This window comes from Colletes latitarsis, chromosome 5 (assembly GCF_051014445.1).
Source record: "Colletes latitarsis isolate SP2378_abdomen chromosome 5, iyColLati1, whole genome shotgun sequence".
NCBI classification, from domain to species: Eukaryota; Metazoa; Arthropoda; class Insecta; order Hymenoptera; family Colletidae; genus Colletes; species Colletes latitarsis.
Genome location: NC_135138.1, coordinates 23,621,556 through 23,641,221, shown reverse-complemented (window position 1 = coordinate 23,641,221; position 19,666 = coordinate 23,621,556). Strand labels below are relative to the sequence as shown.

The 19,666-nt window shown below is 37.7% G+C and overlaps 2 protein-coding genes and 1 long non-coding RNA gene across 5 annotated transcripts in view; 2 read left to right on the top strand and 1 right to left on the bottom strand.

Moving 5' to 3' along the window:
- The window catches only part of LOC143342139 (MOXD1 homolog 1-like), a 77,305-nt gene extending 68,180 nt beyond the window's left edge, over positions 1–9,125 (top strand). Inside the window, exons 5-10 of the mRNA XM_076765689.1 lie at positions 3,515–3,704; positions 3,791–4,056; positions 6,288–6,706; positions 8,039–8,238; positions 8,439–8,569; positions 8,654–9,125. Of these exons, the coding sequence (XP_076621804.1) occupies positions 3,515–3,704; positions 3,791–4,056; positions 6,288–6,706; positions 8,039–8,238; positions 8,439–8,569; positions 8,654–8,812 (1,365 nt within the window). The 3' untranslated portion in view covers positions 8,813–9,125. The remainder of the gene's footprint in view (positions 1–3,514; positions 3,705–3,790; positions 4,057–6,287; positions 6,707–8,038; positions 8,239–8,438; positions 8,570–8,653) is intronic.
- Positions 510–12,267, bottom strand: LOC143342158 (uncharacterized). Its single transcript, XR_013079729.1, has 2 exons — positions 12,096–12,267; positions 510–748 (listed from the first exon to the last, which is right to left on the bottom strand). It is a non-coding gene; the product is annotated as an uncharacterized LOC143342158 (long non-coding RNA).
- On the top strand, positions 12,213–19,323 carry LOC143342133 (uncharacterized). Of its 3 annotated transcripts, none has more exons than XM_076765663.1 (5): positions 12,213–12,308; positions 12,597–12,761; positions 13,260–14,204; positions 14,238–18,713; positions 18,948–19,323. In XM_076765663.1, exons 2-5 carry the CDS (start codon positions 12,598–12,600, stop codon positions 18,985–18,987), a joined length of 5,625 nt encoding a protein of 1,874 aa, XP_076621778.1. In that variant the 5' UTR covers positions 12,213–12,308; position 12,597; the 3' UTR covers positions 18,988–19,323. The 3 variants fall into 3 exon arrangements, with proteins under 3 accessions (XP_076621778.1, XP_076621779.1, XP_076621777.1); XM_076765664.1 differs by having other exon boundaries at positions 13,260–18,052; positions 18,101–18,713; XM_076765662.1 differs by having other exon boundaries at positions 13,260–18,713.
- Positions 19,324–19,666: the final 343 nt, after the last annotated feature.

Genomic DNA, 19,666 nt, shown 5'->3' with positions numbered 1-19,666 from the left:
CTAAGATTTAATACAGAATACTTTTTTATTTCGTTAAGTCAAATATACATATTTGATTCTGTGTAACAAATTGATATGGTTATTGAAAAACTACATATACATATAATACAAAATTGCAAGACGTATAATCATCATTACCGATGAGTTGATTTTGCTCAAAGTCTAATTAAACCTTGAAATGAGGGCACACAACTTAAATATAAAGTTTCATTGAAGTTCATTCAGCTGTTTAGACACAATCATGTTAATACATACGTATATACGTATGTATTACGTGCGTACATAGACACAGTAAACAAAATTTTTGTTTTTTAAGAGTCACAATATGATCAAGAGGTTTTAAAACGTGTATTTTCATTGATAAAAATTTTCGGAATTTTTTTTTCATTATGGTACTTTCCTTCACCTTTCTTGATTTCCCGAAGTTGCACGAAGTGTCAAGTTCACATACACGCGACCTGTGAATAGAATGTGTCTGCTTTTCCCGCCACTCCGTTACGAACTAAAGGAAGTTTGTCGTTACTAGTGTCGTTGTCGATGCACTCAATTATGCCAAATCTGGCCACACTGCGCAGGAATGCCATGAGGTTGGGCCTGATTCGTATGTGCTTCACGAATCACGGTTATCCATGCCGGACGTGGCAACGTGTAGACAGACGTCATTAGAATAAAGAAGGGCCTCTGAATGATGTCATTCTGTGTCCGAAACGTTCCCCGATTGTCAATCGAATCTTCGGGAAGGTATCTCCTGAGAAGAAAACCTCATCAAATACCGTACGCTAATGGTGCACGGCGCCACAATGCTTTCTCTTCTGCGAATTCGCGCAATCAAGAAACTGATTGTAAGCGAGATGGTATCAGTGATGAATCGAAGGGAGGGTGATGATGGCACCTCAAGAACAATGAAATCTTAGTTTACATTACATTCTGTAAACGGTTTTGAGTATGCGTTTATACAGGGTGTTCGGCCACCGCTGGGAAAAATTTTAATGGGAGATTCTAGAGGCCACCAACCACGCGGAGATCCAAAAGGCTTGCTTGGGGAAAGGTTACTTTCGAAATTCGTTTTATACGACTTTGAATGTAGAACATAGAATTCATTTACTACTATTTCTATGTAATAGTCATCTAACTAATAAAACTTACATTAATTATTTATTTATATAAGGGTGTTCGGTCACTCCTGGGAAAAATTGTAATGGGAGATTCTAGAGGCCAAAATAAGACGAAAATTAAGAATACTAATTTGTTGATGGAGGCTTCGTTAAAAAGTTATTAACGTTTAAAGTTCTGTCCCTATTGAATTTTTTTCTAGAAAGTAGGTAGGATTTCGGGAATAGGTCTATTTACCAAAACTGATTGTAATTGATCCCCGCAACCGAAAATAATTTTTCCAGAAGAATCTCAATTTTTTTTTTCGCCGAATTTAGGCACCTACCCTCTTATCGATTTTTCTTAAAAATTTGTTTTCCAATTTTTATAAATTTTTTTGACACTCTATAGAAAAGTTGTGTAATACTTTATTGTAGATACCCATGAGCTCTACTTCAGGAAAAAGTTTCATTGAAATATATTCGCTTTTGTAAAGGTTATGAACATTTGAAAATTGAACTATTTTTATGGATTTTTCTTCATTTTGCGGCGTCAAGGATCAACTTTTCGAATATTTTTGGAATTTTTACATGTTTTCCGTCAAAATACGCGTCGTTTGTCTTTTTAAACATTAAAATCGTCCAATTCGTTCAGGAGTTATGATGTTTCAAAGATTCGCATGCGGTGAACCATTTCTGGACTCACATTAGATTTTCGGTAAGGAATTTTTTTCTCGAAAGTGCGTAGGATTTCTGGGGAATGTGTAATAACCAAAAATGATTGTAATCGATTCCTGCAACCGAAAATAATTTTTTAGAACGATTTGAAATTTTACTTTTTTGTTGAAAAATTTAGGCACATATCCCCTATCGATTTTTCTTAAAAATTTGTTTTTCATTTTTAATAAATTTCTTTGACGCTCTATAGAAAAGTTGTCTAATACTTTTTTGTAGGTACTCATGAGCTCTAGTACAGAAAAAAGTTTCATTGAAATATATTCACTTTTGTAGGAGTTATGGCTGTTTGAAAATTGGACTATTTTTATTGGGTTTTTCTCAGTTTACGGGGTCAAGGATCAACTTTTCGAATATTTTTGCAATTTCTACATATTCTTCATCTAAATACGCGTCGTTTGCATTTTAAAAAATTAAAATCCCCCAATCCGTTCAGGAGTTATGACATTTTAAAGATTCGCATGTGAACCATTTCTGGCCTCACATTAGATTTTCGGTGAGGAATTTTTTTCTCGAAAATGCGTAGGATTTCTGAGGAATGTGTATTGACTAAAAATGATTGTAATTGACCCCCGCAACCGAAAATAATTTTTTCATAATGGTTTAAAATTTTTTAATTTAATTTTTTAATAACTTTTTAATGAAGCGTCAGTCAAGAAATTGATATCCTTGATTTTCGTCTTATTTTGGCCTCTAGAATACCCCGTTAAAATTTTTCCCAGGGGTGGCCGAACACCCTGTAAGTGACGCTGAATATAGAGCAATACAACTGTATTATTAGTTTAATTTTATCATTTCCAAATTAGTGATCGTTAGAAGTGTTTTTTAATTTTGATACAATGCCTAAAGTGCTAAGCGAAATAGCAGATATAAATTTTATTATCGAAGGAGATGTTGTGTTTTACCAAACGCATGATAAGCAGATTATTTGTGACAAAAAATCACATTTCCTCATCAAGTGTCAAATAGAAGTCAATTTTATAATGACTTATGCCACAAGCGATAGTAATATGTTTATCTAAAAATTAACTGACATACAGAATGCATTAAGTAAAGTGTTACAAGCTGGTTTCTCAAAATTTAATAAAGATATTGACTTCGTTCTTTTTCTTAATTAAATAAACCAGAGGAATCAGTCTTTAAATTCCTAACACATTTTTGGAAAAGCAATTGTTGGGAGAAAAAGGGGGGCCCTTTACATTTTTTTAAAATGGAAAGTTGCATTAATGTTTTATTCTGATCAAACTGAATAACAGTTGCTACAACCATTTTTTTTCTATTATACATAGTTAAAGAGCTATAGCAAAAAATTAAGAAAACGAAAGAAATGAAAATTTTTATTAAAATAGCAGTACGTATGTACTTTGTCCGAATATGGTCGTGTTTGGAAGAATCTCGTCTGTCTGTTAATACATGGAAAATAAAAATCACTTACTTTGATAAATGTTTATTACGTATGGTTTCTCGGTTTTCCAATTTGTCTTGTACGTAACAATACAGCAGATAGCAGACCCTACGTAAAATTATGGTCGACTTGATTGGATTCGAGTAGTCTGGAGAAAGAGATGAAAGCGTTACAATTACTCGGAGGAAAGAAAGTTGCAATAAACCCGGGAATACTGTAATGGCCAATCATAATTTTAATAAATGATTCAATTTTGTCTAAACGTGGCCAACTCTGGTTTCAGTATACACCGTTGGTGGAGAAGGCAAACGAGGACCTGGTTCACCATATAATATTATACGAGTGCGCGTCAACTTTGCCAATTTTAGGACGGCACGCTAGAATTGTCGGAGCACCTTGTTACAGTCTCACGATGCCTCGAGAATGGGAGTCCTGTTTGCAGCCGGTGTTGGCTTGGGCTCGCGGTAGTACGGGTAAGTCCACAATAATATTAAACGTGAACATTGTTAGAGTCGTGGCCGTCGCGAGCACGAACTACACGGCGGGATGCGTCTTGCAGGAGAATGGCTTCCGGAACACGTCGGTATTCCCATCGCGGAACACAGCGAGGGTTCTTATTATATGTTGGAGATACACTACAACAACCCGGGCATGAAGGAGGTGATGGATAGTAGCGGAGTAAGACTCCACCTGACTCCGAAACTTCGTCCCCAAGAAGCGGGCATTCTTGTCGCTGGCGTCGCTGTGAGTCCCCTGCATCTGATACCGCCAAAACAGAGGGAGTACGCCACGGCTGGGTACTGCACACCCCATTGCACAAACACGGTAAACTATGTTTTCTAACAATTATTCTATTAGGTCACAATTTTTTACCATAGAGTTTCCCAATAAGATTTTATTTTTTGCATGTATGTACATTCAATTACAATACACTATACGTGTACACAATACATGAAACACAATGTCATTTAAACGACCACTATTCGATTCCGTTTGGTGGAACAAATATTAGGTTGCGGGAAAAGAAATCCATTACTTTTCACCTAGATGGCTATAGTTAACCATCTATATACAGGGTGTTCGGCCACCCCTGGGAAAAATTTTAATGGGGGATTCTAGAGGCCAAAATAAGACGAAAATCAAGAATATCAATTTCTTGACTGAGGCTTCGTTAAAAAGTTATTAACAAATAAATTAAAAAATTTCAAATCGTTCTGGAAAAATTATTTTCGGTTGCGGGGGTCAATTACAATCATTTTTGGTCATTACACATACCTCTGAAATCCTAGCCACTTTCGAGACAAAAATTCGAGTAGATACAGAAATTTTTAGACAAAATTAAAAAATTTCAAATCATACTAAAAAAATTATATTTAGTTACAGGGGTTAATTACAATCATTTTTGGTCATTATATATACCCCCGAAATCCTACTCAGTTTCGAGAAAAAAATTCCTTACCGAAAATATAATTTCTGGCCAGAAATGTCTGCCCGAATTTTCATGCGAATCTTTAAAACGTCATAACTTCTGAACGGATTGGACGATTTTAATGTTTAAAAAAGCAAACTACGCGTATTTTGGTGGAGCATATATACAAATCGCAAAAATATTCGAAAAGTTGGTGCTTGACCTCGCAAAATGAGAAAAACCCCATAAAAATGGTCCAATTTTCAAACAGTCATAACTCCTACAATAGTGAATATATTTCATTGAAATTATGGGAGGAATTAGAGTTCGTGGATACCTACAAAAAAGTATTAAACAACTTTTCTGTAAGGCGTCAAACAAAATTACTAAAAATGGAAAAGGAATTTTTAAGAAAAATCGACAAGGGGGTGGTGCCTAAATTTTTCGGCGAATAAAAAAATTTCAAATCGTCCTAAAAAAATTATTTCTAGGTTTTGGGGTTAAGTACAACCATTTTTGGTGAATACACATACCTCCGAAATCCTACCTACTTTCAAGAAAAAAATTCGAGAAGGTGTGAAATTTTTCGACGGGGGAAAAAAATTTCAAATCGTTTTGGAAAAATTATTTTCGGTTGAGGGGGTCAATTACAATCATTTTTGGTGAATAGACATACCCCCGAAATCTTGCGCATTTTGAAGAAAAAAATTCAGTACGAGCGAAACTTTAAACGTTAATAACTTTTTAACAAAGCCTCCATCAACAAATTGGTATTCTTGATTTTCGTCTTATATTGGCCTCTAGAATCCCCCATTAAAATTTTTCCCAGGGGTGGCCAAATACCCTGTATAGTTAACGAAAACTAATATTCCAATTAATTCTCATTGACCAATTGAAAATTAATCAAAATTATAGTTTCGTATCTGATTTTTTTTTATTATTTAATAATTTTTTTTTTGTCAAATAAGATATTATTAATTTCATTGTACTTATAAATTTATAAATATACTAAAATTTTTTTAAATTTATTAATGTATTAAATTTTTATATAAAATATTAATAAAATATATTTACTATTAAAAATCAATTAAAATTTATTATTATTAAATATTATTCTTTAATAAAATAATAAAAATTAAGTTATGGGTATGAACCTAATAACTTTATTTAGTTTATATATATATAAATAAAAATCACACCACACAGTAACATTCGTTGAGTGCAAGTCATCCATCCAAAAATGAACTTCGTCGTTGAAGCTAATTTTTTTAACAAAATTAGAATTTACGTAGAAGTCTGCGAAATGCCAAATTCTTGAAAATGTCGTAAAATCGATAAATTAGGATTCTTATCAATAGCTTTGAAGCTTTTCACTAAACAATGAATTGTAAATTCTGTTGGTCGAAACGTTGTTCGAGTTGAACAAGAATTTTGATAATAAATTTTAATAATATTAACGCATTGAGCAACAGTGTATCTCTCCATGGTGATTTGTAATGCACTACTGAATACAAATGCCATGTAATTCGAATAAGTGAATAAGAAATATGGCGGCTATGACAACAGAAAGTTCTATCGCTCTTATTGGAAAACTCTATACAACGTCGCTCAACGAATTTTTCTGAACTGTAAAATGTTTTTCTCATAGATGTTCCCTGAAACTGGAATAAATGTGGTTTCGGTCGCGTTGCACTCCCATCTGGCTGGTCGACGTTTAAGCCTGAAGCACATACGTCAGGGCCAGGAATTGCCTCGAATCGTCCAAGACAATCACTTCGACTTTGAGTACCAACAGGCTCACACACTCGAGAAGGAAGTGAAGATCCTTCCGGGCGACGAGTTAGTTGCCGAGTGTGTCTACGGTACTCTGGATAGGACGAAACCGACTTTAGGAGGATATGCCGCGTCGCAAGAGATGTGTCTAGCTTTCGTGGTGCATTATCCAAGAACGCCCCTAGCAACCTGCTACAGTATGACACCTGTAAAGGATCTATTTAAGACTCTTGGTGTATATAGCTTCAAGGGCGTCACCATGGATCACTTAGAGAAATTATTCCTAACTACCAGGTGAGGGATTCGTATATCTACAGTACAGGACATCCCGTAGCATCTGAGAACAACTTCAGCAATAATATTAAACATATGTTCAATTTTCTTTGCGAATTATAACGAGTTTTCTTTTTTATCAAACTAACGGGCAAGTAATGCCCAATTGCAAATCTAATAGGGGTAATATAAACAGTTTACAATATAAATAATATACAAAATAAGTAAATATAAACCCTCCATTAACAGTCATGAGACAAATCTAATAGAATATTTACAGATTTTCATAGAACCAGTCTAATAGGGGTAATATAAACAGTATACAATATAAATAATATACAAAATAAGCAAATATAAACCTTCCATTAACAGTCATGAGACAAATCTAATAGAATATTTACAGATTTCCATAAAACCAGTGAAAAAATCAATTTTATTTGTGAGCTTATTCGCATACTCGCAGGTTCTATTAGATCAAGAAATTTTAAATTACTTCTAATAAGATCTACACAAATAGGCAAAAAAAAAAGGACAAGGACAATCATAAAACATCACCATTTCAAATAGTGCAGTATAATCAATATAGCCATTAATGATGTTAAATAAAAATGTTAGATCAAACATTTTCTTCCTGTTTTTAAGGGTTAGCATTTCTAAAGTATTTAAAGTATTTCAAAGAGTTCGTTCTTTAACACACTATATTTGCTTACTTTCACAAGGGGTGTTTAAAATGGCCTCTTTGCATTTGAATAAAGACCTGCAAACGTTTTACGATTGACTGTTTCAACCATGACTGTGTTTAACACTATCACATTAGGTGCATATCTGTCATTTCTGACAATTAAAAAAATTGCCCAATTCTAATACTCTGTCACACATTGGCTGCTGTTACGAGTACATGATTCTACTGCTCCAGTCGCCATGTTAGCATTCATTCAACTTATTATGTTCGTTCAAACTACTCATGAGAGTATTGAACTATTGTCCGATTTTCGCTCACGAACCGGCGTTTTGTTCGTAATAAAACACCCTATTCACTACCGCGGTTTCATTCTGATATCTAGCCTGACGGCTGAGATATTCGGCGACAAACCCGCCCGGTCGCCCCGAAGATTTCGAAATTTCAAATCTCATTGAGTTTTTGAATTTCACTCCGGAGAAACGCACAGTAAATCGTTAACTCGCGCAAATACGCCTCAAAACTCTCGTGTATAACGCGAATACTGAAACTACCGAAGCGATTCCTACATGTTACGAAACACTTTATATTTTACGAACAAGTGACACTATACTATGTTAATTAGTACAATCAGATCAAATCAATTAATGAACTGATATTTGTGACTGTCTCAGAACGGATGCTCCTACGATACCATCGACTGGTCAGCAGCAATTGCCAATTTATTCTGCGACAAGGCCTAGTGAAGAAGTTGACGAGGATCTTCTTAAAGAAGCAAAGTCAGCATTGAGAGCCATGAGGGACTACACGGTGGAACACGAAAATGATAACGTTTTCACTCGCCTCGTCATCGAAGAACCTGAAGAGTTCAGAGGCAAGTACATAATAAAGACTTTCTTTATCCCTTCAAATTCACATTTATCTATAACAAGAACATGTCTTAATTGTATGTTTCTACTTATCGTTAATTTTAAGAATTTATTTTTGTATCTGGTTCCATGCATTCGAAACGTGCGAATAAATACAAATACGTAGTCAATTAAAATTATTATCAAGTTATAATTGTTCGAATAGGTCGAACTCTGGCAGAACACATACTGGCGTTACCCTGGACCGAAGAACTTCTTTCGAGGTCTATTGAGTGGAGCCTTTATCATGGTAGGCACATGACGTTCTGCAGGAAAAGGGACGACAAATTAGCCCTGGTAAATTGAACTTTGAACGATTCTTCTTTTGATTGTATGCAACCACTGTATCTAATCTATCCTGATTTATATTTTTATTCGCAGCCAGCAGATATTCAGACATTCCCGAATTATACGGCTCTGCCGGAAGTGAACGAGACGACATGCAAGGAGATCGGAATTCCATCCGGTACGACGAGAAGCTCGTTCACCGATCTCACGGCATTCTTTACGATCGCGATCGCGATTATCCTCGTTACGTAAAAGTCCCGATGACTTACAAAAGAAATACTGTACATTAATTATTGAACATACTTGTCTTGAGAATTATGCGGCTGTTTGAAACAGACTGACAATACGACCGAGAAGATGAATCCACAATGAGCGACTACTTTCCTTACAGCAGGAGACGGCAAAATTTTCGAAAAATTTTGACGGCCCAAGCACGATTTATATATATAAATATATATATAATATAATATAATATAATATAATACAATGTAAATAATAACGTATTTATAAGGTGCACGTGCTACGGAGCCTCACCCTCGTATTTTATATGGATTTTGTATAAAAAATAAACCAGTCTGTAAAAACTGTACTCGATGCAAATGATTGTTGATCAATGATCGTTTTATTTAATAATCTATGCCAGCATTTCTCATCCTATAGGCTGCATTGTAATGGGCCGCGAAATGGTAGTTACTTGAAACTGCAGTTTCCACAACCATGAACACGAATGCGACTGAGTGAATCGTTTAGAAGTCACCGCTGTATGAACTGTCACCAAAAGTTCAAACGGTAGTAATTTTGAAAAATCGTTCGAGTTTACGAAGACCACTGTTCGAGCTGCTCGACTACCTCAAACCACTTGAAACAATCGAAATTTCGAGTTAAAAGTTGGCACATATACAGGGTGTTCGGCCACCCCTGGGAAAAATTTTAATAGGGGATACTAGAGGCTAAAATAAGACAAAAATCAAGAATACCAATTTGTTGATGGAGGCTTTGTTAAAAAGTTATTAACGTTTAAAGATCCGCCCGTACTGAATTTTTTTCTCGAAAATGCGCAAGATTTCGGGGGTATGTCTATTCACCAAAAATGATTGTAAATGACCCCCGCAACCGAAAATAATTTTTCCAAAACGATTTGAAATTTTTTTTTCCGTCGAAAAATTTCACACGTTCTCGATTTTTTTTCTAGAAAGTGGGAAGGATTTTGGGGGTATGTGTCATGACCAAAAATGATTGTAATTCACCCCCGCAACCGAAAATATTTTTTTTAGTATGATTTGAAAAATTTGTTTTTCACCGAAAAATTTCAGCACCTACCCGATTTTTTTTCTCGAAAATGGATAAGATTTCGGAGGTGTGTGTATTCACCAAAAATGGTTGCAATTGACCCCTGCAACCGAAAATAATTTTTTCAGAACGATTTGAAATTTTTGAATTTAATTGTTAATAACTTTTTAACGAAGTCTCCATCAACAAATTGGTATTCTTGATTTTCGTCTTATTTTGGCCTCAAGAATCTCCCACTAAAATTTTTCCCAGGGGTGGCCGGACACCCTGTACTTCTTATTCACTGAATATCTAATAAGGAAAAAGAGTTGTAATTAATGATATCCCAGTTAATTGAGATTCTACTGTAGTAGATTTAATATAAGGATGATATGATATAAGGACTAGAGCTAATAGCATATCGTCTATAAGATCTTCCGGAATATATAAAAATGCATGAATTCGCAGAATATTATTTTGAGCACTTGTTAAAACAAGTTATTTTTTCGTCGGACGATCCAGAAAATTGTAAGATACTTGAATTGGGAGACGTTCATATTTTTTTTACTAATATATATACACTGCACTCACGACGGTTGTTAATTTAATAAAAGTTTATTTAAATTTACTAAATCACACTGTTGTTAATGAGCACTGATATACAGGGTATTCGGCCACCCTTGGGAAAAATTTTAATGATAGATTCTAGAGGCCAAAATAAGACAAAAATCAAGAATACCAATTTCTTGACTGAGGCTTCGTTAAAAAGTTATTAAAAAATTAAATTAAAAAATTTCAAATTATTTTAAAAAAATTATTTTCGGTTACAGAGATCGATTACAATCATTTTTGGTCATTACACATACACCCGAAATCCTACGCATTTTCGAGAAAAAAATTTTTACCGAAAATCTAATCTGAGGCCAGAAGAAATACTTCTCGAAAATTTCATGCGAATATTTAAAATGTCATAACTCCTGAACGGATTGATGGATTTTAATTATTCAAAATGCATACAACGCGTATTTTAGTGAAGAATATGTAGATATTCTAATAATATTGAAAAAGTTGTTCCTTGACACCGTAAAATGAGAAAAACCCCTTAAAACTAGTTCAATTTTCAAACGGCCATAACTCCAACAATAGTAAAGGTATCTCATTGAAATTTCTTTCTGAAGCAGAGCCCTCGGGTACTTACAAAAGAATATTAGACAACTTTTCTGTAGAGCGTCAAACAAATTTATTAAAAATGAAAAACAAATTTTTAAGAAAAATCGAAGGGGGTAGGTGCCTAAATTTTTCGGCAAAAAAAATTTCAAATAGTTTTGGAAAAATTATTTTCAGTTGCAGGGGTCAATTACAATCATTTTTGGTCATTAATCGTACCCCCGAAATCCTACGCACTTTCGAGAAAAAAATTCCTTACTAAAAATCTAATTAGGTGCCTAAATTTTTCAACAAAAAAAAAATTTGATATTGTTCTAGAAAAATTATTTTTAGCTAAGGGGGTTAATTACAATCATTTTTGGTGAATAGACACACCCCCGAAATCCTACACAGTTTCGAGAAAAAAATTCGAATAGATGCCTAAATTTTTCGGCGAAAAAAAATTTCAAATCGTTTTAGAAAACTTATTATCGGTTGCGGGGGTCAATTACAATCATTTTTGGTGAATAGACATACCCCCGAAATCTTGCGCATTTTCGAGAAAAAAATTCAATACGGGTGGAACTTTAAACGTTAATAATTTTTTAACGAAGCCTCCATCAACAAATTAGTATTCTTGATTTTCGTCTTATTTTGGCCTCTAGAAATTAATATTAATTAATACTACATACAATTTCAATAATTATACAAATTATAATTTATTAAATTAAGGTTGCTGTAAATTAAAATAATATTTGTTGTTTTGTGTTATACATACATTTATATTTTTCATAAAAATTAAGTTGCTTACATAGAATTAAAAAAAAATATTTGTTTTTAATAAGTTTTTGGAACGTAACTCCCCTTTTTATACTGGCTCTGGATCTCATTAACCCAGCTATTTTTCACGTAGAAACCAAAGAATCTGGATTACTCGAAATCGATCTAACGTCCGCTTTAAAGTTCACTCACGCGCCAACCAGGTAACCGACATATCAGCCGCCACACAGGTGTCCTGGTTTGCAATTTTCTGGATGGTTAACCGATTACAGAGGCGTTCGTAGTTGCTTCGCTCGATACAGCGGTCTCCCCGATTTCATTCACGGTGATTTTCACGTACCAAGGCATGGGGCCCCATGTGGTCGCCACTGATAAGCAGTGAATTGAAACTTCTATCAAATTGCGCGAGGTCTCTGCGAGTATAAAAGCCCGGTTCCTCGAGACCAGGAGCATCAGCAGCTCTCTGGAGCTCCGAGGAGGAACACGAAGAATCCACCGAAGTCTCCAGCATCTGTAAATACGACAAAGCAGTTTAAGAAATAAGAACAGTCGGGTAAGAAAGAAAATAATACCAGAAATCGTACATTAGAACCTCTACTTTTCGAACGCTTTTTTTAAAAATATTTTTTAAATATGATCATTTATAAATAAAACAGCATACAAATATCAATAATTTATATTATAGACACTCTTAAAATCGTACACTGTTCGTACCAAATAACCTCTGAAAGTCGATAAATATGTGCTCTGTTCGAAATTCATTCTTCAAAGAATGGAGATTCTGCCGTATTGTAATTTGTAGAAAGAATTTATGCAGACTGATCTCTCGTATGTTCTAAAGGATGCGGCGCACAAGGCACGTTGCGCTGCCAGTGCGAGCCTGGCAATATGTTGGCCTTCTGATAGTGTCGTTAGCTTGTCTAACGCTAGGATTGGTCTCCCGGGATAAAGAAGGCCGTGCAGGAAGTCTGGCAGGACCTGAATTAGAGCATCGAGCACCCCACGAGTAAGATAATACACTTTTTCGATTCCTCAAACACAACCACTGTTGTACTAAAATATTATTGCATCTGAAAGTCCTCTTAATGGATTACGCAACCTCTACAATGAAAAAATCGATTGTTTTAATAAAACGACAATTCGAACCCTTGAAAATAATGTAGAATTTCTATCCTTAAAAAGAAACTATTCTGACAAATATATTTATTCTTTATTTTATTTGTAATGAGAACTAACTAATATTGCTTGTTCGCTTTGGGTCCGGCTAAAGTTACTCGATAACATGCAGAATATCAAAAAATACTGTTTTATGTCATACCAATCATCCACAATGATAAAAAGAATATTTACAATAGTTTCGTGTAAAAAATCATACATCTAACAGACTCGCCCATACACTTGATCATAACAGAGATAAACACTGTCTCATTACCACTTTTCTCTATCGCTAACGAACTGCATGACTCATTCTATGAACTATGCTACTCCTATTGTTTATTCGCAGAGTGGATGCCTGCCCAAATTTGAGTCCTTTCACCAAGTTGCCTTCTTGCTCGATCCTTGAGCAAGACCCTGCAAGAGTTCCAAAGATCTCCGGGGAGACTGCAAGCGTCAGAAGCAGTCAAATACCGGCCGATCGGAGGATCTCTCGATCACGAAATCTGGATCGCGTCTCTCAAACCCGAATGCAATCCCGAACGGACTGCAAGAGCATGGAGAGATTAGCTAGACAAGGACCAAACGTTGATAACGATTCCTCGAGACTTGTTCGACTATCTCGTTCCTTGAACCTGGACGATGCTCGGCTCACCACTCGATCTCTGGATCGTAGATCGCATGCAGGACGTCGTCTGGTCGATCAACGAGAACATCGAGAAGCTTCAGCAATTGGAAAGACCGAACGCCGTGAACGCCTTGGCCGATCGAATAGTCGATTTGATATTAGAGATCGTAGATCCCATTCGGTCGAACGACGCGGATCGATCGTTTCGGAGCGAATAGATCGCAATGATCGACTCGAAATCCGAGAACGTAGGGCTCGTTCGCTGGAACGTCGAACACCGAATAACCTGGAGCGTCGCGTCAATGGAAAATTAGAAAATGTTCGCGAAGATCGTCGAAACCGTATTGTTCATCGTATAGAAAAACGCATCGATGATCGTAGATCAGTTTCCAGAGCCTCGATAAGACAACATACTCGCCAGGAAAGTCGTTCCAACTCCGAAGAAAATCGACAAAACGTTCGATCAGGTGAAATTCGATCGAGTGAAAGGCAAGATTCTGGTGCTTCGAGGGACCAAGACAAGAGATCGCTGATCCGGACCACCGAAAACACTAGACGCCTTGACTCTCGATTCCCTGGTGACATTGAAAGGACCACGATGACCCGTCGCGTTAACAAACAAACCTCTCGCTCCTTGGATCGTGGGAATTCACGGACTGCGCGTGACTTTACTGACCGACGATTATCGCAATCCCGTGAGCACGAAGCTTCTCGAGAACAGAAACCCCTTGTACGATCCACGAAACCTGAGTCCACAGATTTTCGACGAGAGAGCACCTCGAGAAACGTCGAACCACAAGACCGTAAGCAACCGATCGCCAGACGCGAGTCTAGATCGAACCTGGATCACAGATTCCTCGCAAGAACAGAGCAACGAGATGCAAGCAACCAACGCAGGGGGACGATCGTTCGCATGGATCGCCGTTTGAACGCCAGACTAAACGAAAGACGTGCCACTTCTCTTACTAGATCCTCAGAACGCTCTAGAATGGACAATACGGAACGACGCGAAAACAATTGGTTGAACCTAGTCCGTGAGAAACGCGATTCGGAGAGGCTAGAGAAGGAGGAAAAGAGATCCACAGTCGCAGAATCTGTAAATAAACAGGATTCTAAAACCAACCGTTGGCTCGTAGAACGCTCCAGGAACGATAACGTAAAAACAAGTCGACTGCACTTAACTCGTGAATCTCGAACACCTATTTCTAGGTTGTCTGAAACTGTTAAACGCGACTCAGAACGTCGAGTGAGGGAATTATCCAACGATCGACGATCTTCAGAAAGGAAATCACCTGTTTCCGAGTCTGCAATTCGCCGAGAAGTTAGAACCGATCGTCGTCTTTCCACGCTTAACAGCGTAGAACGCCGTGAAACAAATCGATTGAACTTAGCTCATGAAACTGTTAAACGCGACTCAGAACGTCGAGTGAGGGACTTATCCAACGATCGACGATCTTCAGAGAGGAAATCAACCGTTTCGGAGCCTGCAATTCGTCGAGAGAGTAGAACCGATAGTCGTCTTTCCTCGCTTAACAGCGTAGAACGCCGTGAAAGAACAAGTCGATTGAACTTAGCACGTGAAACTATTAAACGCGACACAGAACGTAGAGTGAGGGACTTATCCAACGATCGACGATCTTCAGAGAGGAAACCACTTGTTTCCGAGTCTGCAATTCGCGGAGAAGTTAGAACTGATCGTCGTCTTTCCACGCTTAACAGCGTAGAACGCCGTGAAAGGACAAATCGATTGAACTTAGCACGTGAAACTGTTAAACGCGACTCAGAACGTAGATTGAGGGACTTGTCCAACGATCGACGATCCTCAGAAAGGAAATCACCTGTTTCGGAGCCTATAATTCGCCAAGAAGTAAGAACCGATCGTCGTCTTTCCACGCTTAACAGCGTAGAACGCCGTGAAAGAACAAATCGATTGAACTTAGCACGTGAAACTATTAAACGCGACACAGAACGTAGTGTGAGGGACTTATCCAACGATCGACGATCCTCAGAAAGGAAATCACCTGTTTCCGAGTCTGCAATTCGCCGAGAAGTTAGAACCGATCGTCGTCTTTCCACGCTTAACAGCGTAGAACGCCGTGAAAGAACAAGTCGATTGAACTTAGCACGTGAAACTATTAAACGCGACTCAGAACGTCGAGTGAGGGACTTATCCAACGATCGACGATCTTCAGAAAGGAAATCAACCGTTTCGGAGCCTGCAATTCGTCGAGAAGTTAGAACCGATAGTCGTCTTTCCTCGCTTAACAGCGTAGAACGCCGTGAAAGAACAAATCGATTGAACTTAGCACGTGAAACTGTTAAACGTGACACAGAACGTAGAGTGCGGGACTTATCCAACGATCGACGATCCTCAGAAAGGAAATCAACCATTTCGGAGCCTGCAATTCGCCGAGAAGTTAGAACTGATCGTCGTCTTTCCACGCTTAACAGCGTAGAACGCCGTGAAAGAACAAATCGATTGAACTTAGCACGTGAAACTGTTAAACGCGACTCAGAACGTCGAGTGAGGGACTTATCCAACGATCGACGATCTTCAGAAAGGACATCACCTGTTTCCGAGTCTGCAATTCGCCGAGAAGTTAGAACCGATCGTCGTCTTTCCACGCTTAACAGCGTAGAACGCCGCGAAAGAACAAATCGATCGAACTTAGTACGTGAAACTATTAAACGCGACTCAGAACGTAGATTGAGGGACTTATCCAACGATCGGCGATCTTTAGAAAGGACGTCACCTGTTTCCGAGTCTGAAATTCGTCGAGAGAGTAGAACCGATAGTCGTCTTTCCTCGCTTAACAACGTAGAACGCCGTGAAAAAACAAATCGATTGAACTTAGCACGTGAAACTATTAAACGCGACTCAGAACGTCGAGTGAGGGACTTATCCAACGATCGACGATCTTCAGAAAGGAAATCAACCATTTCGGAGCCTGCAATTCGCCGAGAAGTTAGAACCGATCGTCGCCTTTCCACGCTTAACAGCGTAGAACGCCGTGAAAGAACAAATCGATTGAATTTAGCTCGTGAAACTATTAAACGCGACTCAGAACGTCGAGTGAGGGACTTATCCAACGATCGACGATCTTCAGAAAGGAAATCAACCATTTCGGAGCCTGCAATTCGCCGAGAAGTTAGAACCGATCGTCGTCTTTCCACGCTTAACAGCGTAGAACGCCGTGAAAGAACAAATCGATTGAATTTAGCTCGTGAAACTATTAAACGCGACTCAGAACGTCGAGTGAGGGACTTATCTAACGATCGACGATCTTCAGAAAGGACATCACCTGTTTCCGAGTCTGCAATTCGCCGAGAAGTTAGAACCGATCGTCGTCTTTCCTCGCTTAACACCATAGAACACCGTGAAAGGACAAATAAATTGAATATAGCGCGTGAATCTCAAGCTCCTCTTACCAGGTTACCTGAAACTGCTAATCGTGATTCGGAACGTCGTGTGAGGAATCTATCCAACGATCGACTATCCACGGAAAGAAGATCGACCATTTTAGAATCTGCACGTCGTCAAGACATTAGAACCGATCGTCGTCTTTCAGAACGTTCCAGACTTAATGGCGTAGAACGACGGGAGAGGACTAATACTCTGTACATAGCTCGTGAATCTCGAATTCCTCTTACCAGGTCATACGAAACTGTTAAACGCGATTTGGAACGTCGTGTGAGGAACCTATCCAACGATCGATTAACCACGGAAAGAAGATCGACCATGTTAGAATCTGCACGTCGTCAAGACATTAGAACCGATCGTCGTCTTTCAGAACGTTCCAGACTTAATGGCGTAGAACGACGGGAGAGGACTAATACTCTGTACATAGCTCGTGAATCTCGAATTCCTCTTACCAGGTCATACGAAACTGCTAAACGCGATTTGGAACGTCGTGTGAGGAACCTATCCAACGATCGACTATCCACGGAAAGAAGATCAACCATTTTAGAATCTGCACGTCGTCAAGACATTAGAACCGATCGTCGTCTTTCAGAACGTTCCAGACTTAATGGTGTAGAACGACGGGAGAGGACTAACACTCTGTACATAGCTCGTGAATCTCGACTTCCTCTTACCAGGTCATACGAAACTGCTAAACGCGATTTGGAACGTCGTGTGAGGAACCTATCCAACGATCGACTATCCACGGAAAGAAGATCGACCATTTTAGAATCTGCACGTCGTCAAGACATTAGAACCGATCGTCGTCTTTCAGAACGTTCCAGACTTAATGGCGTAGAACGACGGGAGAGGACTAATACTCTGTACATAGCTCGTGAATCTCGAATTCCTCTTACCAGGTCATACGAAACTGCTAAACGCGATTTGGAACGCAGAGTGAGAGATTTATCCAATGATCGACGATCGTCAGAAAGGAGATCCACTGTTTTCGAATTTGGAAACCATGAAGAAGTCAGAACTGATCGCCGCTCTAGACTTATTACCTTAGAACGACGCGGTAAGACAAGTCGATACCTAACTCGTGAATCTGAAACTCCTCCTACTAGGTCATCCGAAACTGCTAATCATGATTTAGCGCGACGTGTAAGGCACTCATCCAACGATCGGAGATTAGAACGTCGACAACTCGTAGATTCCAAAAGATACTCAGAAGCTACTGTCTTAGAACATCTAAATAATCAAAAAATCGAGACAGAGCGTAGCCGACAGAGATCGAATGTTAACCGATTGCAACGAACTCGCTCTGCTATTCTGACAAACGATCCTCGATCGAACCAAAGAGAACAAAGACTGACTGAAAAGACCCGCGTATTGTTGACAACACTTCGAAGCAAACCCCTAAATGACATGAAACGATCTCGTTTGGCCAACCAAAGACTTATTCGCTTCTCAGACAAAGGCTCTCGTATCTTCTCAAATTTGAAGGATTCTGTAGACTCGAACACTCAAAAATATGTTAAATCATCCCGTGTTTCTACAATTTCTGATAATGATCGTTCATTCGCTACGCGAGAGAGCCTCCTCAGCCGCATCAATGCATACAGGACGACCACCGTGGATATTCCAAATTATTTGAAAGAAGAGAATTCCATGAAATACGCTTTGACCTTTGAAGTTTTACAACAGGCACTTGTAATCGGTCTCTGCGCACTGTACAGTCTCTCCATCTTTCGTGGGAAACAATCTTTTGTTAGGTATGTCCACACAGTTATATAATGAAATTTATAATATTTGAAGATTATAGAATTAAATATTAGTATTATTACAATTATATACTGAAACTTCTGTAAAAGATCTGTATACAAGTTGAAATATTGAAAAAAAATTACAATTTTTAGTTTGACATATAAGATTACCAATGCTTTTAACTACCTTGTTTTTTTTTAAATTGACTATTACGACTCATAAAATGTAATATTTTATTACAGTACCGTTGTGAGACAGGCGTCACGTATTATCCTATGGTAAATGGACAAACTCCTTCACTCATCGGATGGAAACAACGATCCGCTACTATCATGGCTTGCTTCTAGTCGTTGTTCTGACGTAATAGTTCTACGCGTTGTGTCGCCGTGTACTTGCAACAATGTTCTAACTGTATGATAATGTACAGTTGATGTATATCCTATGTAGAAACAGAAATGTATTGCATGTATCTAAAAAACTATATTTTATCCCAATAAATTGTTCAAACGAAAATCAACATTGTGTGTTTACTATACTAAAATATTCACAAAAATTAATTTAATCTCAAACGATATCTGTTACGATAAAAGAACTCGATTCGGTGATTCTGTAAAATCTTAGACAATTTTGCAGTATCAAAGGATTTGAAGGAATTTGAATTTAAATTTCCAAAGAATTGGAAATCGCGCAGTAGATGTTTCCACAGAACACTTGATTAGGAAACTTCGAAAAGAAAGAACATTTCGTCGGTGTTTGCAAAAACGTAATTACTTAACGCGTTACTACATTGTTAAGTCGTGTAGCGGAATTCGAGAACAACTGTATTTTAATCGATACGTGTTCAGGAGAAAATCCAATAACATACATATCAAGTCAGCATTGATTCGCGTAGCGTATATTCCAAATTCTTAGAGGTATACGTAGAACATTTAGTACAATGAATTATTTAAGTGTGGAAACT

What these genes read in the sequence shown, in the direction of transcription:
- LOC143342133 (XM_076765662.1), top strand. Translation starts at nt 12,598, where the DNA reads ATGCGGCGCACAAGGCACGTTGCGCTGCCAGTGCGAGCCTGGCAATAT. An exon ending in GAGCATCGAGCACCCCACGA is followed by an intron (nt 12,762 to 13,259) that starts GTAAGATAATAC and finishes GTTTATTCGCAG; the next exon opens with AGTGGATGCCTGCCCAAATT. An exon ending in GGGAAACAATCTTTTGTTAG is followed by an intron (nt 18,714 to 18,947) that starts GTATGTCCACAC and finishes ATTTTATTACAG; the next exon opens with TACCGTTGTGAGACAGGCGT.